This window comes from Ciconia boyciana, chromosome 5 (genome assembly GCF_034638445.1).
Source record: "Ciconia boyciana chromosome 5, ASM3463844v1, whole genome shotgun sequence".
NCBI lineage: Eukaryota > Metazoa > Chordata > Aves > Ciconiiformes > Ciconiidae > Ciconia > Ciconia boyciana.
Window position 1 is genome coordinate 84,488,213 of NC_132938.1, and position 24,009 is coordinate 84,512,221.

A 24,009-nucleotide genomic window follows, 5' to 3' on the forward strand; every position below is an offset into this window, starting at 1 on the left:
TAGAGGTAAGCATGTCAGAAATCTCAGCCAAGAATGGGGAGAGGTAGGGAAGAACCACTTTATATGCACGCCCATAAAAGTATGTGTGTATCCTAAAGGACTGGCGCCAGTTTTTATACAGATACTTAGGGTAAGCGTGTAACCTTTGTCACCAGCAAAATTCCAGTCAAGTTACTAGAAGCTGAATCATGGCCAAAGAAGGGCTCTTCTCATAAATTCTTCTGTCCAAAACACCAGCAATGGCTGTGCTCTGAGGACCCCAGGCAGGGCACCTGCACAGCAGCCAAACCATATCCCTTCTTTCTCCATAGGTTATCACTCACTGGGGAGACATGATTCAGAGGCTGGCTAGAAATGATAAAATATTGCATTTCTTTCCTGTGTGCACTCACAAGATACTTTTCTTAGGTGCACAACAACAGCCCTCACGCTTCCAAAAACGTGTTTCGGTGCTCTCAGAGGCTGCTAAGAGAAGCACTGCAGCTCTTCGGACTTGATGGCTGCCTTTGTCAAACGTGGGCTGTTCTTCCCTGTTGTTTCTGCTTTGCTAATGCTGCCTCTCCAAAGCGGAACTCCATGAAATTACTAATTCTCCTGGCAAAATATTTTTACGTTGAGACACTTAACAATTAAACCAGTTACGAACTAGTTAACAGTCTTAGCTAACATATCCAAAGTGTTGTCCTGCTCCCCAGTGAGCAAAAGCCAGACACCATGTATGTCCAGGATAAACTGCCATCTCCCCTACATACAATACCAAGGCTCTCATCTGGCAGGCTCCTTCTTTTCAAAACACAATTGCTTTCTTAATTTGAGTAAAGTACTGAAATTCACATGGACAACATATTTTATCAGATCATAAATTGGTCCAGTTTCCTTCCTTGAGACTACCTTTTTTTCACCTCACAAAAATAAGAATATCCAATATCCCAATAACTAAACCAAACACACTCTAGAAACGGATTCCTGAGGAATACTTGAGAGATTTCACTGATGACATTTGTTTATCTTCTGTTTTAAACACCTATGATTATTCTAGATGCATGAGGTTAGAAAGAAAAACAAGTAACTTCCAAAGTGCTTATTTTAATCAGGTGTTATTACAACCCTTATTGTCAGATACTTTCTCTTGTCATATTCTGAACAAATGAAATTTTCAGAAGAGCTTAAGTGACTTAGGTGACAATGCCTCAGTGATTTTAAGCTCATCATTTCCTGTTGAATTACTAGAGAAGCTTTTCAGTACAGAATTAAGCATCTAAATTCCTTTAGCCAAACTGATAATGACAAAATCCTTTCAGAGAACAATAGAAACTAGTTATGTCTTGCCTTCATAAGACACTGGCTAAATAACTTCATCAGAGTCATACCAAAATATAGTCCGTAAGATTGGGATGAAAACTTCCTGTAATTATGTTGGGTAAAAGTTTTTGCACAAGGCATTTAAACTCAATGCAAAGAGCTGAATAGAAACTCTACATTCAGAGAGGGGGAAAAAAGTCTCTTTATTTCGGGCTGGGGGGATGCCTGGCAATGCTGTATTGATTTCCAAGTGCAAGCTCAGCATTGTTGCTTAAAACTAATATCCCATGAAGAAGTGCAAACAGAAAGTGATGGATAATAATCACAATTTAAAGACATAATTAAAAATATACAGCAGCAGAAGTATGTTAGGGAATCCTGAAGTGCCACTGAACGGACCATGCAGAGATTTGGATTTCTTATGCAACGCTCTCATGTATTAGGAAACCTGTGTGTACAGAACCCCCATGTCGTGCTGGCACGCACTTGTTCAGCACTCAGGCTGCTGGGAGTGCCCCTCTCCAATATAAAACCTGATCTGAAAGAGAACCAGAGCAGGACGCCTGTCAAGAAGAAAACTTCTGCACAGCAATGGATGGCAAATCTGTTGCTGTTGCTTTGGTTCTCTATCTGGTCTTAATGGCGGGCTCAGAAGGTAAGAAAATGGTTTCTTAAAACTCACATAACCAATGAATAAATATACATATGCAAATGCAAGTGGGCTTGTGCTATGTTAATGTTGACTTTTTGCAAGAGATGCGCATCTTCAATAAATTGTTATTCAGAAATAGAGAGTATCATTTGTATTTGCATCCGTTAGGATGCTGTGGCCACTTCTGGTGGTAAAATACACTTCTGTCAGGAAATGAGTTTATTCCTATGCCATAATATTTGCCTAACCCTAGATTTTAAGAAATGTTTGAATTAAGACAGGACCTTTTTTCTAAATGTGGCCATACATCTCTTTTCCAAATGACAACTTTGTCCTATTTGTACTTTTATTCTTGGTAGGCAGATTGATGATAGTGCTTCCTCCAAGCAAGAATTATGCAATTTGCAGAAGAGAATAAAAAACATGAGCAGATGATCATGGCAGAAACTAGTAAACAATATGTGGACATCGTTAATGACGTTAACCTACTTTGTTCAAGTGATGCAATTTAGGTGTAGAATCTGGTCAGGCACACATGCACTATGAAAACATCTACGTATTTTCACTCAGAGATACAAGTTTAACTTTAAATGCATCTGCATACCAACAGCTCTGAAAATGTAACTGCTGCTGTTGTGCAGATGAGGGTGATTTTATTTCAAAGTCTTCAGCAAATGAGAGTGTCTGAGTAACGAGAATAAGGCTGACAGAAGGGAGTGCTCTTTGCTTCATAGGAGCAAATAATGAGATTGTTCATTTACCTAGACATAACTTACTTTTGTTCTGCAGGTAAGGCCCTGGCGAAGACAGAGGAAGAAGGCTTCCAATGCCTGTGCATAAGCACTCATTCCAAGTTCATCCCTCCCAAAGCTATTCAGAATGTGAAATTAAGCCAAAGAGGACCTCGCTGCAAAAATGTGGAAATCATGTAAGCACTTTTGCAAAATACCATCTTGCTTTCAATAGGAGGAAGTGACTTGGCATTTTGCACCCTAGTTACTTACTTTGCGTGGAATTACACATCCCTTGCAAAGCCTCATAGATGCTAAGTCTAAGGTATTAGGGCCTTCTGTCTAAAGCAATGAGCTAATTTCCTGCCAATGTTACAAGCCAGTTACAGACAGTACTTTAAAAGTCTCTCTATGCTAGTATCTTAATTATGACCAACATCAGAGGAGAGAATTAGATCCCCATAACACATCCAAAGCACGATTAATAATTTAGACAATGAAGACTCAATCAAAGATACGATCCTGATCCCATTGACAGGAATGCAAACCATTTCCACTAACTTGGTCTGCATGTGGCAAAGTTTGAAACGCCGTGAGTTATTCCCTATGTCAGAATTGCATATTGAGCACTTTCCTGTGCGAGGAGTGTGGAACTTAAATTGTAAAATCCTTGTGAGTACAAAGTAAAAGAGATGGTAAGCTTCATTTAAACTCACATCAGGAACTATTCACACGAACTGGATCAATGCATTCGTGTAAACAGAAGGCAGCTTTCAGGTTTTTATGCTTTCACTATGGTTTCATAAACAAGTAATACTTGTACACTCATACCCTCTGTGCAGCATTGTGTGTCATCCAATTCCACGTCACGAGTAATTAGTAATTTCAGCCAGGTTTGATTAAAAAAAAAAGGTTTCCAAGATAACTAAGTGTCGTGGTTTAGCCCCAGCCGGGAACTAAGCACCACGCAGCCGCTCGCTCACTCCCCCCTGGTGGGATGGGGGAGAGAATCGGAAGAGCAAAAGTAAGAAAACACGAGGGTTCAGATAAAGACAGTTTAATAGGGAAAGCAAAAGCCGCACATGCAAGCAAAACAAAGCAAGGAATTCCTTCACTCCTTCCCATGAGGCATTCTAGGCTGACCGTTAGCACATAGGAGAGAGATCTTGGGATTATGCTAGTTGTATGATAAGAACATCAGATCAGGGCTCAGCAGTGAAAAAAACTTCAGAACCAAACCAAAAAAACCCAGAAACCCAACCCATCCAAACATAACAATAGGAGTTACTAGGGCATGAAGAAGAACTAACTACTGACATTTGTTATGCCACTGTGTAACTGTGAGATTCACCCACATGCGGAGCACTGTGCAGCCCCTGGCTCCCACCTTCAAGAACACACAGCAGAGCTGGGAAAGGCTGAAGGGAATGCCACAAAGATGAGCAAATACTCCATACAAGAAGTGATGAAGCAAACCAGATCTCTTGGTTTCAAAAGTGAGCTACCTCTAGGTGGCCATGAGGTGGCCGTGAATTCACACCCATTTCTCCAGAAAAGAACCATCTTTGAGAAAGTGGCAGAGATCCTCCACCAGCCGCTCCTGACAGCTGTAGCAATGTGTTCTACAAAGACCAAAGATTACTTCATTTTCTATGAGTACCCAGAAAATAATTTTTTTGGCAGCATTATCTTGAAAATGATCTATGAGACATGCCACTCACTGGAATGGGGAATGCTGATTAAAACGTGACTGACTGAAGGAAATGAAGAGCGTTTGTAAGTGACTTTAGCTAAGCAGTATTTGACTGGGTGTACCTGCAGCACAGCTGCAAGCAAGTAAGCACGGACTGACACCTAAACTACCTCCTCTGAGGTGCCTCCCTATGTCTCATCGACAGTTCTAAGTCACGACCAGCCTCGGGGTAGCCTAATGACTATGAGTTAATGGCTTTCAGAAGGAAGCAGCTAAAATTAGAGATTCTAAATCACCTGTGTTATTTCTGGAGTGATATTTATTGTGCTGCAGTTTCCACTTATACATAGGAAGATGCAGGCAGAGAGACACATATATACAAAAAGAAGTTTAGAAGTCATATTTCTCAAGAAAACAACACATTATTTATTTTAATATAATGGGAAGTATTTTGCAATTTTTCTTCTCCCACATTAGTTCTACCTGATACCATAATAGACCACTTATTTTGCTTTGCAAAAGGATTTTGCAGCTTACATATTTATTTTGTTAAATGTTACTGCTCAAGGGTCCAGGACTGCTTACAAGATTAAACATTGGTTTAATGTGTGAATTTCTGTTGCATTTATTGTTAATTTATTTTTACCATCAAAAAGGGTGTTAAAGATGTTTTCTCTTAATGATTTGCTACACGTCATTTATGCCTGGCAATATAAATCTAGTTTCTGAGGACAGAAAGCACTAAAGTGCAGATTAGCAGCAACCACCAGACCAGAGATACGTGGTCAGAGCAATGGAGGAATGCAGGCAAAAATATCATGACTGCCCCGTGGAGTTTGATCTTCTGAGCCCCAGGGTGGGAGAGTGGGGTTTGGGGGATAGCCGCAGGCTAGACAGAACATCAGACTGCAAACAGACACGTAGGAAACTCTCAGGACAGTCTGGTTCTTGACAGGGATTGACCTCCACTGGAACCCCCAACCAGAGCAACTCTGGATTCAAATCTGAATTCGTAAGCTGACCAAATACGACGATTGTTCCTTCCCACCGCTGCCTCCCCGCTTTTTGGTAACCAGTAAGATTTGACCTATCCAGCAGCTTGAGATCCAATGGATCAGCAAGTTTATATATAACAGCTTTCATGCAAAACAGATCTCATTTATAACACTAAATGGTATATTTTTATTCAAGATTCAGATGTTTGCATTTTTGCACTTCTTTCACAGGCAGGATATCTACCTACATCCACCTGAGCGCTACAGAGAAACTCTCCATCTCTATGCACACCCTGCCGTGACGGCACTGCCAGGAAGTGTTCAGGCTAACATCTGCCAAGCTGCATTGGCTGGAGTTTAAGCAGACAGTAAGAGAACAGCAAGCGACATTTTAAGAGTCAGAGATGAATGCATGACGTATATTATGTCTACTGACCGCTTCTAATTTAACCAAAAATTCCTGGCACGAACTTCTTAAACCTTACCACGTGTTTCCTCCCGCCACTTCCATATCTTATTTTCACAGTCCGAAAATGCTTCCTGCCAAACTCATGAAAGGGAAATGCAACTAAAGCAATAAACGCAGCCCTCATAGAGCAGGTAAAACCCCAGGTGCTGGTCCCTAACAATTCTCTAGTTGGACTTAGTGTCCCCTCTCTTAATACCTGGTAGATAAATTTTATTTTTAATATGAGTATTTGTTAATATTTGCTAATATTTTATGTTAATATTATAATGGATATTAATACGTCATTTTCTAGTATTACTAGATACCTTATATTAATATTGTCAATGACTTTTCATACTGAATTGGATCAAATGAAACATTTCATTTATCCCATAACATTTTTTAACTGAAAGCTACAATACAGAATTGACTGTTTTCAAGCAGAGCTGAAACATGTATCATAAATAAATATGCAGTCACATAAATACATACTTATACTATTATATTTAAAAATACATAAATTAAAAGACAAATCAGCTAAAAAGCTGTACTGCTATTTTGTCATTCCAGAAGAATTCAGGAAAGTCCAGCACCGACAGTGAACTGACTAAGGGTACATGACCATCTATATTTAGACACATAAGTTTGAAAAAAAGTCACAAACTGACCTAAGCTTTTCTCCTGTCTTTGCTATGACTTCCTCATGTAGCAAGTCAAAAACCAGATGTTTAGGAGACATTCTGCTTTTTACATATCTGCTCCCTGCGCTCTGCCTCACTGTAAACTTCCACAAGTGTTTGCACAACATCGTGCCCAGTTTCTGAGCAGCGGAAGCTATTATTTCCCAGCCCCTGTATTTGCCCCTTCCGCTCTCCGCGCGTCAAGTGGAATGGCAGGCGAATGCCAAGCCCTTTGTGGGGAAAAGGAGGTGGCTTCAGAAGGCAGAGCGGGATTTTTTCCCTGGGGAACAACAGTAGGCTGGTAGAGAGGACGAACAGGGGACCCGAGTTGACAGAGTTCACCTTGCGCAGGCTGAACCCTTGTTCCGGCGAAAGCTTTGTCTCCTGGGCCTTTGAGGTCTTGTGTGCACCACTTCTCAAGCGAGAGGTTTGAATTTGTCTAAAACAAGACAGATTCTTAATTTTCTTAGAGAGAGTAACTTCATCAGCCCAGCAGCTGGAGCATTCCTCTGGAACTGGGGCGACTCAAAACAGTAAGGGACTGGACTGGAGACTAGCTCTCCCCCGTCCCTCATGATGGTCTTGGTCACCAGAGTACACATGAATCCCCCTCACTGTGTCCCTTGTGTTTAGGTGTCCTTTGCCACATGCAAAGACTCTAAACAATCCCAGTCAAGATCCCAAAAGATTCCCTTTTGACTTTTGTGTTCATTAGACAAGACAATGAGTCACGAAAAAGAAAGCCCACTAGTTTCCATCCAGCAGCATGGAGAACACATCCTATACCCTGCCTTAAAACACAGGCAAGGGAGGTATGTACTTCCCTTTCAGCAGTCTTTCAGTAATCAGACTATTGCATAACCATTGTTTTGTTCATTGCAAGCGTGGTTTTAACAGGGTTAACCATGGAAAGTCTCTGCTTGCGGCAGTATCAGCTCACTCAGTGATGTTATCCTTCAAAAGGAGGAGCAATTCCATTTGCACAAGTCACCTCTGATGCCTGGCAGGAAAACACACGCTGCCAAAATCACATAATGGATTTGGAGTTCCCATAGGCAGGGGCTGGGACGAGATCCTGGGCAAAGTGTTGAAGGGATGTAGGGAGAACTCGGGCGAAGCACGGCACTCCCAGGAACACAGGCTTGGAGTGCCTGGCCTTCGAGCTTGATCTCATGTCTCAACTTGTTTATGCCACTATTGTCTCTATTACACCCCCTTCACACAATCCCGATGAAACTGTGTCACATCAGAGAAAAAGTGGAGGAAGAGGAGATGCTTTAGCTCTCAGAAAACATAGTGGATTTTTATTTCATTACAAACATCCTGCTCTTTTAGACAGATACTTACTCATAGCTCAGGGGCAGGGTTAATCTTATAGGTGGAGTCGGCTCTTGTCTTCACTTTTGACCTGGGGATTTCTGCAGACCTCTTACTGCCACAGTCAGGAAATAGCTGAGTCTAGCAGTAAGGAGGACAAGCAGTCATTGGTTTTACTTGGGGATTTGAGGGGGAATTTCCTTTTTTTGCCTCGGACATAAATGACATTTCAGCACACACCGAAATTAGATAATAAAGCTGCAAATAGTAACTAAGAAAAGTGGGTTCCCTAATCAGATTTTAATTGCCCTGTGTGTGCGCATACATATGTAGAGACGCAGAGAGAGAGAACCCAAAAGAAAAGAATCAGCAAAACCTTGTTCCAAGTAAACTTGTTAAAGCTCCAACATCTACAACCTAACACCAGTGAAACCACCCTGTTAATTCAACATAACATATACAATGTAATACAACATAAACAATAACACATAACCTTCAGTACCTGCTGAAATCCTCTCCTTTTTCAGGCATTCTGAGAACTAAATGTATTTTTCAGTAAAGCTCTCTTAAGACATATAGCTAAGGAGAAGGACCATTAGGAGTCAGAAGCGGTATCTTTTGTTGACTTAATACTCGGTAAGAGGTAGGAGAGACAAACTTGGCGATATCTTTTCTTGGGTCAGCTGGCATAGTGATGGGAAGCGGATGAATTTTCATCACAAAGTTCCTTTTATCAACTAAGTTAATGACAAATGGTACACAGTAAACCATAATAAATTATGGGCAAACTATTAAATTATTACTATAAACAAATTATAATGCTTTACATGCTAAAGGTAATCGAGGTTTTACAAACTCCTCAGAGCTGGGGTGGAAGTACCTCTATAAATCCACAGGTCACAGACACATGAAGCTTTGAGGGTGGAGATGACAAGCAGCAAAAGTCATCATGGGCAAAAGGACAACGTTTTTATGGCACCAAAACAGAATGGCTTCTCTTAATCACAGGCACTCCAGATGGGGCAAAACCCCAAATCTTCATTTAAGCAACAGATCAGCATTTGAGCCCAAGTCTTCCCTTGAAATTGTCTCCCTCGCAAGGTAATACCTCTACCAGCCACAGCAAATAAACACTCAGCATTCATGCAACAAGGTTCTTTAACAGAAATGTCTATAGCAGTGCCATAATACTTCATGTTATTTCCCTTTGCTAAGACCTAGGGTTACGGTCACTGAAAAAGATTACAGAAAAGACATTAAAAATATCTAGACTTACAAAGGAAACAAAAGCAGCTGTGTTCAGCAGGTCATGCTATTTAGTTTGCATACAAAGTTTCTTCTGTTTACCATCCATTAACATGAGTGACATGGAAAACGTAGGCATGATTTTCAAAGTCGTTCAGAATTTAGTATCTGCTTCCCCCAGGAAGCTTTGCATGCTGCAGCCTCAATTCCTGTACTGAACAGATAGTATTAGAGATTAATTTACTTTGTAAGACACTACTTGAACAGAAAAAAAAGAACAAAAAATTAAAATCATTACCATCAAAATAATGCTGAGGTAAAATCCTGACCCCAGCAAAAAAGCTTTTCAGTGATTTCAGCACTGCCCGATTTCCACTCCAGTGGCTTAAAATCAGGTAAGTAGAAGCTATCACCATAAATGGAGATAAGAAATTAAATATCTCAAGTCTAGTTCTGGCATCCCTACGAAGAACAGTTATTACCCTGAAGAAAACAATAAAAGTAACAACAAAAACGTAACTGAAGCCATCATAAAGTTATATTACTAAATAAGGGTATGCATTAGAAAAAGCACAAAATTTACAAAAGTCTACAAAAGAAATCAGAATGCATGGCTATTACTTACATATTTTAATAAATTAATACATTATATCACTCTCAGGAGAATAAGCCCTCGTCATCTAGGAAGGCATTGCACAACAGTCATGTGACTCATTTTTACTGCATCTGGTAAATTCCTCTAACGCAATCGACATGCTAGCAGAGCACACACGCTGGGTGCAAAATGGTATATAAGCACGATGGATCGCCCAGACCAGGCATCGGCAATCCTCCGGGACAAGAGAGGTCACTGCTCCACAGAACCCCAGCTAAACGATCCAGCAACAAACTCCTGTCTAATCATGAACGGCAAACTTGTGGCTGTCCTGGCTCTCTTCCTGATTTCAGTGGCTATGTCGCAAGGTAAGTAAATCCCTCCCAAGGTCCCCATGGCTGTAGTGTTGTCCAGGCATCTGCTGAGATGCTTGCCCTTGCAGAGAGGTAGCTTTATTATTGGTTTCAGCAAAGTAGTTTCTTTCGAGATATTTTCAGCAACTTCTCTTCAGTCAGAAATCTACCTCGTAGCCCTTGTACTGAAGAGTTACTGACATCTTGTGGGAAAAATTTTAAGGATGCCACTTAGATTTGCTTTGTTTCTATGTTTCACTTGAAGCGTATGCAGCTAGAGACAGGATCTTTTTCTTAAGTGTTTGAATGTTTCTCTCCCTTCCCACACAAAGAACAGCTTATGATCTCTTATTTGTTACTTAATGATCATACAGACTCAAGCAAGTAATATACGGCTGGGAACGGAGAACAAACAATATGAACACAGAAGCATGGACAAGCTTCTAATTATTGAAAAAATCTAGGGCTCTGTCTTCTGTATGGTTGCCAGTTTGTTGATCCAGACATTAAAACGATGCAACTAACCGTACAGAGTGGTCAGTACAAGTAACCACGAAATCCATGGATTTGTTTCAAAAAGATGTGTTAATTTAGCTTTAAATGTACTTGGGCATCAGCTCCTCTGCAGCAAATAAGCAACTGATCTTTCTACTGTGAGGTTTAGGCAGCTTGGACAAGTGCAGTATTTTAGTTGAGAATGTTGTTAAAATAGAGCAGTCGTGCTTTACGTCTGATACAGTGATGGTAAGACCGCCTCTCAGACCACGATCTTCCTTTTCTGCTCACAGGTAGGGCCCTGGCAAGGATGGGAACCGAGCTCCGGTGCCAGTGCGTAGCCACTCATTCGAAGTTCATCCCTCCTAAATCCATTCAAGATGTGAAGCTGACACAGAGCGGCCCCCACTGCAAGAACGTTGAAGTCATGTAAGTAGCTCTGCAAGAGCCTCCCTCTTCTTCACCTGCACTCTGCTGCTGCTGCCGCTGCATGGGCTTTTACACTTCACGACGAGTACGACAGTTAGGAGGCTGACGTGATGTAGTCGGATTCGGTTATTCTTTTGAGAGAGACGATTTTAAGTAATACACCATGTTTTTCATCGTCTCTATGACCTTATGTATTCCTGAACTGATCATTATTTATCTGTCATGGGACATATTAAATATTTCTGGTGGTAGAACATTAATTTCAAGGAGTGTCCAGTTCTTAATACACGAGGTAATAACATAGTTTAAATCCTGCATTTATTAGGCAGGCAAAACTCCCATTAAAACAGCCTGCATCAGTCGTACTTAAGAAAAATAAAGTTCCCACCAGCAGATTTAGGGAAACAATGAAACTAATCTGGACTTGAATAGCATGGAGGAGGGACTAAAATGTTGAAACCCTTATACTGCTGAAACACCTTTTCACCACTGGAGGTTTCAATCGCTGTGTAAGAAAGCTTTACTAATGTAAACAAATTCAAACCAAGTACCCATAGATATTGAGAAAGATTTTTGGCAACGTGTAACTGCTTCAACAGCAGGCACACAGACTCACACAACTTCTGGAACAGTTGTGGAACACGCAAGCCTAATCTAGAGCAGTTGGGATGAATTTATACTATCTAATCTAAAAATGCAATATTACATTCTGTGAATAAAACAAATCCATTTAGTATTTCCTGACTTTTCTTTATGCCTTGTTTTGCAGAGCTACTCTGAAGGATGGCAGAGAGGTGTGCTTGGAGCCCACTGCTCCCTGGGTACAGCTGATCATAAAGGCAATTTTGGCCAAGTAAGTCCCACTCCCTCTCAATTTGGGCAGTTGAGTGGTAAACCTCCCAAAAAAGCTGATTTGTAGGATTTCTTAGTGACATTTCCCATTTTCTCTTAATGAGATTTAAAGAACAAGGAAACTTGGTGCTCAATTATAGAATTACTCTTAGTCTTTCTGACTCTGCTGCAGGGTCCTTGTTCAAGCCGATACCTCGCTACTAAACCTTTGAGTAACGGCAACTCCATCTGGAGGGAAAGGAACACAGAAGTGTTTGGCTCCCTTTGAAAAATGAAGCTTTAAAAAATTAATCTTCCCCTTACTTACAGTAGCATATGTTAATCATTCCTATTTCCGAGTTAATGAGTTTCTTGATGCAAGTAAATGCAGAAACTCATGCTGCACAAGTTTCCTAGCTGGGGACCAGATATGCACACACTGGGATTTCAGTAATTGCTTTTGAAACATCGACTTTATTCTCTCTATGCCTCAGGATAGCACACAGAGTTGGAAACAGACCACTTGTCCTTAACTGTTTGTGCAATGCTAAGCAATGATAACCGTTCTTGAACCTCCTTTTAAATTATCCTCTTCCCTCACCTCTTAACAGGGCTCAACTCAATTCTGACTCACCACTCTAAGAAACACCAGGACAGAAAAAATCTGGGAACTGCTCCTGCTCCTCCGTTGAGAGAAACATTCGGGAAAAGCATCATTCAGGCAGTGTACCACCTTCCACCTCCTGCATCAGTGCTATTATGTTAATTATGGATGGGTTTATTTATTTATTTATTTAACTGCATCTATTTAAGAAAGTCTTTCAAAAGGTTCAGTGTTGTCTGTGGAACATGCTTTTCATTGACACTGAAGACACTGAACAGGAAAAGTGGTTTGCTAAAGGAAATGAAGAACCCTTGGCAGTCACTTCAGCCAAACACAGCTAGTTAAGTGCAGTGCACTTACAGTACAGCTTATTTACACTAAGCCTTTACTATTTTGCTAGTAAACCAGCAAACTGATAATTCCTCCTGCTCCCCTGGAGCGCACTAGTATGTTGTGTCAACAACAGTTTCCTGAACCACAGTCAGCCTGTGGCTAGACTGTGAACTGTGATTTCTGACTTTAAAAATCTAGCCTACCGAATCTGTAAGACAGTGGGTCTGGTATTTATTTATTGTGATTTCCATGGTATTTACAAATGTATTTATTGAGTAGTTTCTATACAAGGGAGAAAATGGTGATAATTTATTTCATTTCTACTGCATTTTCCATTCCTACTATTCATTTCTTAAGAAATATTCACAATCTCATTGCTCTGTACAAGGACTTAGTTGTATGTCTCGCTAATGGAAAAAACTGCATCTTACATACACAGAATTTGCTTGTGAGAGTGTAATTATTCCTAACAATGTATCATTAAATGTTTTCTACAAAAAATCTGCCTGTTATCTGTTTGCTGTTTTACATTTTCATTTGCTTTATTTGGAAACAGTCTGCTTCGTTTTTGCCAGCTCAGCCTGATTTCTGGAACTGAAATGAAAACGTTCAGTACATAGTACCATAACTCACCTTGTTATGGTAACCTGACATTACTGAATGCAATAACAAACTTTTAGGGCAGGGTTAAATGCTCACTCTCCTCTCTTCAGGCTATTCCCCATCCTTGGGACTAGTGGGCTGTAGGGCAAGGCTCCTTATTTAAGTACCTTGCAGACAAGCAAATTTTACCCTCAGATGCCTAAACACTGCCAGTATTCAGATCAGCCCCAGAGTTGTAAATCTTTACTATATCAAAAGGCCACTCTTTTACTGTCAAAATGGGAGTTTGTGACCTTTACTTCGGGTACCCAAATATCAAGCATTTGCCCTTGTGTAACAACTGCTTCCTATTCCGATCCCTGAAATGGAGAGTGCTGAGTACATGATGCCTGCCTCTTCTAAAAAGCCCGGCTATTCCTCCCCATCATGCACAGGCACTGATGCTCAGCCCCTTTGCAAGAGAAGCACTCATCCCGCCTAAGAACACCGAGGAAGGATTCTGGCAGATAAACTGGGATGCTTCATACTGTTACCACCCCATCTCCTATCCCACGGGGGCTGTTGGAGAGCACAGCTTTCATGGGTGTAACACGTCTTCCCATGGGAGTCCCAGTGCAGTTCATAAGACAGTAGTATAAAACATCCATGCTTAACAATTCTCTGAAATCATCAGCTCAGAGTGCAACGGTGGCCAAATGAAAGCCAGCAACATGTTGGGCATCTTCAGGAAGGAACTGAGAATAAGAGAGAGAGGGCACAGGTGTAAAGCCTTTTGCTTTAGTGTATACCTGCTTATTTGAGGCATGCACACTTTTACTTCACTTTTACCTACGGTCTAGATAGTCTTACAGCAGCAGAAGGATTTTTGCCAGGTAACTTTGTGATCATAAAATAAGAGAGCTGTCCTTGGCTTGCTTCTTCTTGAAGATCCCTCGCAGTAAGACTATTGAACACTAAACAATGTGCCCTGTGGCCCTCCAGTTGTCAGGCCATGCAGAAGCCATAGGAGAAAAGTGCACCCTTTGAAAACATGTAGACTATTTAGTAAGCGTCTGTGTGTGTGTGTGTGTGTGTGCATGCATGCCTGTGCAACATACCAGAAAGCTGACCGGGAGGTGAGCAAGTCAGGACATTTGCACCACAATGAAAGGAAGGACCCTGAGATTTCACTGCAGCTAACTACATGTTCTTGTCCATCTTCTCCTTTTCCCAATCTCATGTAAGCTTCTCTTCCCCTTGGCCACTTCATTTAGCATCTAAATTGTATTTCTGCAACCCTGTCAGAAGGCCATTCCATGTTACAGCCGCCATTCATGTGTATTCATCACACTCCATTCATTTCTCTTCTGCCCTCCTCGCAATTAAATGTAGCAGAGGTGTTTACATGTCCTTTCTGTCCTCAGCTATTTTCTTGGTCACTTAATTAATTTTCCTTCCAAACCACCTTCACTTCCTTCTTTCACCAACAATTTCAGTTTGGGGGCAAGAGGACAGTAGCCATAACCAAACAACCAAGCAACGACCTCGTGTCATTTCCTTATCCTCAAACTCCCCCTCCCATGCCTGGTTGCTGTAGTTCTGCTCTTGTATCGAGAGCCTTTTCAATCATGAACTGTAATTTGTTCCCTCGAGTTTCAGTGTTACTGTTCCTACAATACCGAAAGTATATTTCTTCCTAATGTATAAATGCTGCAAACCATGGAGGAAGTCATTGAAAGAAATACTGGAAAGTCCCTGAAAAATACTTTTAACTCTTCCTTAGAAGAAAAAAGAATGCAAACACTGGTTTGCTGGCCTCCACTTCTCTGGCTGTGCTGAATATTGACTAATACAAACATCCTGGTTATGTATCAGGTGACAGATGCATTATCTATGCTTTACTTGCTTTTGTTTATGGATTGCTTCCCATCCTGGAAATGATTGCATTTATTATGTTGTTATCACATAACATGGGAAAATCCCAGGAAAATTACACATAGCACTGGCTTGATATTGCAGACTTGTTCCAAGCGTTGCATTTCTTCTTGTTTATAAGAGGGTATTATGAGCAACTCCACAGGAAATGGATCCTTTGGAAATTATATAGACTGCCATGGAAACTTCTGGGTCAGCAAATAGGCATTTTGTTTCTGTGTGCAAAAGCGAAACAAGACTTTTGCCATCTATAAAAATAAGCCTGAGATCTCTGTTGTTGAAAACCATCATGAAAATTTATTTTTAATATTACCTGCAGGTAATTATTTTTAATAATAACTATTAGTGCCAGTCGGTGCATAGATGACTTCACAATTTCTGTGGATTCCTAGAAAGGAAGACACTATGCATGGAAGAATCTGGAAGGTAGGCTGAGAATCTAAGCGCGATTCGGAAATTACAAAAGGAATAAGCTGTTTTCTTTAGTCAAATCTAATGCTTAGCAAGAGTTCAACTGCAAACTTTGTACTATGATAGCTGCGTATCTACAGTACTTACAATGCAATTTCTTCAAACCCATCATACTTTTGGCCTGCTGAGCATCTTGTGACAGTGGCTTCTACCGTTTAATCACACACTATAGAATTACACGTCTGGCTGCTTTCAATATGACACACTGAAAGCAACATGATTTTCTCATATTTTCTCTTTTTTTTTCCCCATAATTCCTTTCTAAATGCATCCCAAAACTCTAGTTGCCTTTTTGAATGCCATAAGACGTGGTGCACGGTTCTGTAAAAACATCAGACCTGTGACACCCAGATGTATTTCCTCAGTGACAATAGCTAATTTACAACTCCTTCTGTGCATATACAATTAGGTTACAGGCATAACTAGGCTCACGGATACTAAGTTTCATCTGCCCTTTCATGAAACAGGCAGCACTATGACATCTTTCTACAACTTCCTGCAGGCAGATTTCAACATAGCTACGCTCAATAATTTTGCATCATTAACAAATATATTTTTTTAAAAACAATTATCAACCTCTCACAGGTCCAGCTATCTTATTCCATGAAAGCTAAAATTCACAAGGAATGTGATCAAATTTTTTGGAAAAAACAAGTCATACTAGGTTGACCAGACCCACTTGCCTGTATCTCCACGGACTCAGCCAACCACTCTAGCAGGTAAGTGAAGTAAGACTTTTCCCTCCAAAGGGCACATTGGCAACTCCAGTATCAGTCTACCAATTTCCCCTATTCCTTACTGGAAGATAAGCAAACTGGGGAAGATCTAATATTTTTTTCTTTTGCAGAGCGCTATTTTTCATACATATACACCTTATAAAAATCTGTGGAAATAAGAGGTCATTAGACAAGTAGCTTGTTTTGAGAGCACATTTGGACCCAGTTAATCACCTTACCTCCAAATGAGCCTTCAGTTTTTGAGAAGGCAGCGGAAAGAGGAGAGTTAAGCAGCTTTTCTGACTCAGCTGATACAAAATGCCAGAATGCCAAAACCAATTTTTAAGCACTGAAGCAACACTCACACTGAGCTCCTGAGATTAATGATTTCTAGCTTTTCCTTGCAACTATTTTCCAGAATGATGAAAGCTCCATAGCTCATAAGAGGACCAAATGAACAACTCTACCCTCTTAGCCTGGCTTTTTAATTAAAGATATATATTACATGCTTCCACAGAAATAATGAGAGTTCAAAAATACTGACAAATTCTTCTTATCCTCCTCTTTTTTTGAGGTCACATTTTTTTCAAGATTGCAAGCAGACAAGAGAATCAGAATTCAACTGTCCATGCTAAAACCAAAATGTCAATAAAATTGTAAAAGCTTGAAATACTCATCACTTCTATTTACCTTTAGGGAACTCCTCTGTGAATGTTTCTATCGTATTTGTTGGCCTTTTTATTTCATAAGTATATCATGGAAAAGGGAGCCTTCTCTCATATCCAGGGGCATGGATACGCATCTCATCTTCTTCTCTGCCACCAAGTCAGGGCAATGACTGTATTTATGGTTCTTGGATTCATATCTGTTCTTTCTTGACAGTTTTGTTTTGCTATGAAAGTGGGATCAAGACACGAGTGTGAAAATGCTGAGAGGATCTTGAATGAACTACTAGCATTCCCAGGATTAAGAAAGAAAAATGCCAGGCCCCTGGGCTCCTGCTCACCCCTCTGCCCTCAGAACTACGCTTGTGTCTGTGACAGCCTGTGCAGATTACCTTGATGGGACAAACAAGATTAAAAGGCTGTGTTTGCTCCACAGGGAATGCAAGCCCAGAGTTTCAGGGCGTTGACTTGAGCATGCGCCCTGTAATAGAGCTGAGGGGTGCTTGGCCTTTGGGTTTGTGCTCAAGCCTCTGCCACCTAAGCTACTCTGTTATTTCTTTCATCTCATTCTACTGTCTTCTTATCACAGGACGCTTGGCAAATTAAAGAAATTGGGCGGTGCCAAGGAGAATTTCCCTCCGGGAAATGATGAATGACTTAAGAGAAACTAAAACATAGGCAGACAACAAACATTAAATCTGAGAAATGGAAACTTTTTTTTTAAACTATTTGCAGTGTATTCTTTCCTTTTTTACCGTTTTATGAAGTGTAGGACACATATATGAGGCACACATTTGCCTGTCCTCGAGACTACCATCTCTCAGAGTTCTGCTAGTGTATATTCAAACTATAGCAATCTTCAGCAGTGATTACTGCTAACTTTTGACAGGACTTTTTATGTCTCCCTTTGTAGTGACTTTTAAAAATCCAAATAAGAAGGAACACATACATTTTGTGAAAACAAACTTTGTCCTCTTCCATTCACTTGAAGAAAGCTCTGTTTATGGCTATGAAGCACCAATAACACCAAAGCACTAACAGAAGACATTCTTGCCCCATTAGCTGAATGCTAAAGCATTCAGTGGCAGATTTCATGAATGGTAGGACTGGACATGCTAGTGAAAGCCTGGATCGCATGTGTTTCTTTTTACTTGATGCAGAACTTCTATAAGGAATAAGACTGCAGGAGAATGAGCCACTACATAGGGGCAAAACACAAGCATCAAGGAAACAATTAACGCCAGGGTCAAAAGGCAAGGTCTTCAAGTACCTATTTACCGGTACTCAGGAAAGCACTGCCACCTGCTATAATGGGAGATAGTTAATGAGCACCTACACAACAGATGAGTCCCCTCTGTTCTCCCTTTGGTCAGGCTTTCACAGAAGTAAAGAAGAAGCGATATATACCAAGCACAGGAAAGGACCAAAGAGCAGATCTTGAAACATCACCTGCCCCCACCCAATCTTGGACACGGGACAGAACTGTTGCAGTATTCCTTCCCATACGGAGACTTCCAGGGTGAAACCCTCCTCAGTGTCTACAGCACTTCAGATTTCAGCCTCCACTGATGTTCAGCTTGGGTCTTTCCACTAACTGAAACTACACAAAATTTATATTAATTAAAACTAAAAAAAAAAACCCCAAAACTCACTGGGACAATGAGGTATCTAAATCCTTAGGCAGTTTAAAAAAGATCTAAATCCTTAGGCAGCCAAAATCCATTTGCAAACAGAGACATCTGAGACGCTTAGCTTCATTCAGATCTCCTGGGCTGACAAGAAATTACTCTTGATCAGGAAGGGACAGCAGTCCAAAGAGAGAGAGGACTCATTTCTCGGTTTGTTTAGGCAGGGTACTCTTCCCTTGCAATGTGCTTGAAAACAAGGCGGCCCGCTGTAGTTGCTTTTTCTCATAGGTAGAAAGAAAAAGTAGAAATCTGCTTTATGTTCAAATCTACAACACTGGGTTTGAAACATAGTTCTGGCATTTCCACTCAAACTACGTGTTCCACAAAAAGCAAAAAGGCGAAGTCTTAAAACACATTAACGGTTAACATGCTGAGAACACAAAATGGCAAGCGAGGATATGGAAATACACCACCCAAGATAATAAGCTACAGAAATCAGTAAGTGAAACTATACTACTGATACAACGTAAATGGATTTTTTTTCTATAAATTTGTGCCTATCTTATGTCTGGTTACATTTGTGTCCTTAGCAAGGTTTCTAGTGTGAACAGCAAGTTCACTACAGTCCAGAGTGACATGCCACTGACGGGAACATTTTATCTTTTGCAACACTTAGGAATTTTTAATGACATAACCAACCACTGAAAATGAAACACAAATTCTGATGGTGCGAAATATAAAGAGGATGAATTACACTACCCAGATGTCCATAATGCTCTGGACCAAGCGACACCTGTATAAACTGAAATCTCTTATTTAATCATGAATGGCATTGCTGCTGCCCTGGCTCTTCCTGATATCAGGAGCTGTGTCTGAAAGGGAGCAAATTTTGTCCAGTCTTTATGACTAAAACCAGAGTAGCTTTCCAAAAATACCCAGTGACCTACCTGTTAAAACCCAAGCGTGTGTTTGTACACATAGGCAGTGACAAAAAACCTGACAAATGATTTTCAGTTTCAACAGCCTACACTCATTGAGAAAGCGACCTGCCCTGCTCAGTACTTACTCTGAACTCCTGGCATGTATTTAAAGAAACAGTCCGCTCACATTAGAAAATTATTCGTGTCCTATTTTCTAATCATCTGACCTCATTCTGGCTGAGATAATATTTTCCTTTATGCGGTATTAATTTTTCTTAACTTTGTACGACAGAGCCACAGAATTTGGTTTGTGTTTGTTTTTGCACTGTAACAACTATTCCATATGAAAAAGGATTGTACAAATGGAAGAAGCATGCACATACATGCTTCAAAGCAATAACAAATAAATATTTGGAAAGGCATTAATGCATATTTAATATGATATAACTAACCATAAATTGTGGTTATATCAGGTTCCAGGTGCTTGAAAACAAACCTTTAGATTTTTTTAATATTTAGGCAATTTATAACAAGGATCAGAGGCAATCCTTTACTCAAGTTTTGTCAATATGAGAATTTTCTTCTAATATGAGAACTAGGGCCATCATGGAAAGCTAAAGGAAGCAAAGTTCAGACGAACAATAAGAGGTGGTCCTTCATGCAACAAATACTTTACCTGGGGAACTTCTCGCCAAAAGGATTTTGTGTGTTTCAAAAGTGTACAGAGACTGAAAATGAGATTCAACAAGAACACAGAAGAAAATCCACTGAGGACACCTAGATGCACAGAAATGTCATCCATGTCAGGAAATCCCTGCTCTAAAATTGGCTAGAGTGTGAGAATATTCTGGAGAAGTAGCCTCAAATGCTTGTCCTCTTATTTTCCTCTTTTCCAAGATATCTGCTCTTTCCCAAGGCATCTCCAGCTCAGGAATAACATACCAACTTTGATGGACCTTTACTCTGATCCTCAATGGCCGTTCCTACGTGTTCTGGTGTACATCAGAATCCAATGCGACTTAGGAAGGAAACTTAAAAGTTATGTTGGAGATGCAAGGACTAGGTGACCTGCCTGAATCAGATTTGTGTAGGTTTACTTCTAGTGCTAGTGTCTGATAGCACCTGCTTAATGATGCTTTCTCAGATAACAAAATATTTAAAGGTTATTGACCAGTCAAATAGAACTATTATTACACGTCAAGAAATCAGACAAACTATGATACATGTAGTAGTATTTGGTCCAAATTTCTGGAGATGCTAAAAAATGAGCAAAATTAATTCCTGTGATATTAATCCAGTTTCACCCCAAGCACTACGGGCATGACATAACAGCGCCACTAACTCCAGCACTGACCTCAGCTTAGGCTTTTACAGACTGCCCCTTTATCTATAGGGACACAGACAACAACAACAAACCTCTCACACCAATTCACATGTCCTGCTGCTAGCACATTGTTATTCTAGTTCTTAAGAGCTATGAATTCTACCTGTTGCTGACAAACAACTGTTTCCATCTATAAAGAAACACAAGAAGTAATTTCGGATCAATGTTTCAGCCTCGCTTATGGGCATGTGAAGCCCAGCAATGTTCTCTTGTGGAAATGCAGTGATTGCTTTTAAGCACATAGGCTTAGTGTCCGAAACAATGTGACTCACTGACTCAATTTGCTCCCTTTTACCATGCCAACAATCAGATATGACTGATACAAAGTGTACTTTGTGACCCTGCAATCAAAAGTGTCCTCTGAGCAGCAGTGTTGGAAAGCCTCCATTTTTTACTTTTAAGAAAGGCTGTAAATTAAATGGCCACATTCCGAATACTTCTGAACGCCAAGTATTTGATCTAAGTGAGAAAATATGTTTCCCGACACAAATTCTTTCCTGTTTTACTCTAATCTTTAGGGTCTCTGATAGCATAAGACAACAGATATTCTTCAGTTCAGTTAAGTCACCGTGAATCAGAAATTACTATAATGCCTTCAAATTCCAATGCAGTTGCTCCCTGATATTAAAGATGCAGATACATATTTAGGGGAACTTTTTCCCCAGCACTTAAATGGCAACTGAACTTAATCAAGGCACATGTGTCATTCCAACTGATTTCAACTGCTGCACTGTAGGAGGTTTCCGATTCCCACCCAAAACAGCCTGCAATCAATACCAGATCCACAAGATAGGCCACAAGATACAATGTTCCTCATGTGCTCAAAAAAGCAAAAAAGCTGCTTTGCCCCTGCTACATTAGGAGGTCATTTACCTTTTTTTCACCACTCTCATATTTGCATTCAAGAGGATTGACGCTTGTTTGGATAAGGAGGATAGCGTCAGCAAACACACTAACCTCTTGTGTTCATCTAACCTCCTCCTTCTGGCCAGCCTTAGCTCTTCTGCATGGTGAAGAGCACCCAAGAAAAGTATAGGTGAAATCGAGAAAGAATAAACAAAAGTGGCACAAGCCACAGGAAAGAGCCCTCACTAGCATTTAGTTACCTTTATCTGAATAATTATGCAAGAGAGACTGCCTAGAACAAACAGATGGTGTTTTCAAACTAAATGCATAATGAAAAATGAAGTGTACAACCGACGGGAGGACAACCTGTAGAATACGTGACTATGTGCCACTGTAGCTTAAACACCACCTAGCCCTTCCACCCAGTAGCATACCACTCCACCCTTTGTGCTGAACGCTCTGCTGATGATACTCTGTGAACCCTCTGCACCCCAACAGCTTTGCTAGCATGTTTCTTTGATGCAATGCGGGAAACCTCTCGGAGATTGCCCACCCAAACGCAGGGTGTTGGCAAACAAATGTTTGGTTGGAGACGTTCAGGGGTTTTGGTTGGGTTTAATTGTTTTTCCCTGCTGTCAGAAAACTCATGCCTATTAAAGAAAATGCCCAGACAAGAGCCAGCAGTAGGTGGTGACAGCAAGACACTCTTCATCCTCCCTGAGAGGCAAACTGATTGGAGTTCAACAGTCACATCTCCAGGTTCAGGGTGGGACGTGCTAATACTTCCAGACTATACAGGGCTCGAGGTGTAATTATGTAGGTAAGCAGGTGATTACTGTCTCTCACATTTTGTAATCCAAATACAGGACACAAGAACACAGAAACACTCAGAAAACACCATCAAAAAGAAAGGCTGAAAGACAGGCCTCACAGAACTGTTCTGTGGTTTAGATTAAGGTCAGAGCATTAAGGCAAAAACCAAAATGTTGTTTTAGGCCCCTGCAATCCTCCTGCGACTCAGCAAGAGTCTTGCCAGTATTTTATTAAAGTTGCTCAACAGGACTGTGCAGGCCACTCCACCACGCCCCGGTGAGGGCAGGCTGCCACAGCCCCACAGGCTGAGCCCAGCTTTGCGGACAACGGCCATGGGAGCCAGCTCAAAGCTTGGCTCTGCACACACTTTCTGCCTGGCTGGGCATTAGTGGGAGAAAGGGAGCACACGCAGAAACCAGGCAGGGATAACAGGCGGGCAAGCACACAAGAACCTCGCAAACAAAAGAGCCCAGTGCAGATGGAATTAGTGCAGTAGAAAAAAACACCGCGACAGGACTTTTGCCGGACGCTGGACAAAAGGAATTTGAAATGGGGAAACTACATTTGGCGTTTGGCTCTTTAAGAAAGGAATGATTTGTCCATTATAATAAATACCTGGGGTTACATGAAAAGTATCTAATTGCATCAACAAATCTTTTCTTCTGACTGAAAAAGCACTTTGAACCCCCAAATTTTGATTAATCACCAATAACAAGAAAGGGTGACACTGGTATGAGAAGTAGATTCAGTTTGCAAGGAAGATACACTGTCAGCTAGCATTCCTGGCGGAACAAGATGAAATAAGTGAAGGAGCTGGTGGGGGTGGTGGGTGTGGAGGGGGGCTGGAAGAAAACAGACAAGAGGAATTAAAATCGAAAGAAAGTGAGAGTATGAAATCCAAGAGATGGAGAAGGTTCAAAATAAGCTATGATGTTCTAAAGCAGGGGCTGGAAGCCTTCCAAAGAAAACTGCAAGATGTTTGTGGTTAGAGGTGAAAACATTTTTTTTGGAACAACAAACATTAAACTTCTGCTGTGAGGGGAAGGCTAGCTGCGGACTTGCCAGTTCAGAATGGACCAGAAATTAAGGAGGAGATGGGCAAACTGATCTTCCCCTCAAAACTGTGGGGGACAGTAAATTTTCATTTAGTCTAGACATCACCAGATCTAAACTGCTGGTCAGAGACACCACATTTAAAAAAATTAAAAAAAAAAAGTAATTTTCCCCAGAAGAACAATCCGTGAGAAGGGGATTTGCACTACAAGAAGAAATTTGAAGCTATATAGGATTGGCCAAGTCTCCATAGAAGTCCAGAGGTGCCGTTTAATAGGTTTCTCATCCTGTTA

At 40.8% G+C, this 24,009-nt stretch overlaps 2 protein-coding genes across 7 annotated transcripts in view; one reads left to right on the forward strand and one right to left on the reverse strand.

Annotated features, from left to right (window-relative positions):
- Positions 1–24,009, reverse strand: part of RASSF6 (Ras association domain family member 6) — a 90,004-nt gene that overhangs the window by 54,850 nt on the left and 11,145 nt on the right. The gene's annotated exons all lie outside the window — the stretch shown is intronic.
- Positions 9,811–13,198, forward strand: LOC140651576 (interleukin-8-like). Its single transcript, XM_072861164.1, has 4 exons — positions 9,811–10,026; positions 10,800–10,935; positions 11,705–11,788; positions 12,378–13,198. The coding sequence occupies exons 1-4, from the start codon at positions 9,864–9,866 to the stop codon at positions 12,406–12,408; spliced, it is 414 nt and encodes a 137-aa protein (XP_072717265.1). The 5' UTR covers positions 9,811–9,863; the 3' UTR covers positions 12,409–13,198.

Coding starts and splice junctions, on each gene's coding strand:
- LOC140651576 (XM_072861164.1), top strand. CDS start 9,864: ATGGATCGCCCAGACCAGGCATCGGCAATCCTCCGGGACAAGAGAGGT. Junction 10,027..10,799: donor TTCAGTGGCTATGTCGCAAG/GTAAGTAAATCC, acceptor TTCTGCTCACAG/GTAGGGCCCTGGCAAGGATG. Junction 11,789..12,377: donor ATAAAGGCAATTTTGGCCAA/GTAAGTCCCACT, acceptor ACCTCTTAACAG/GGCTCAACTCAATTCTGACT.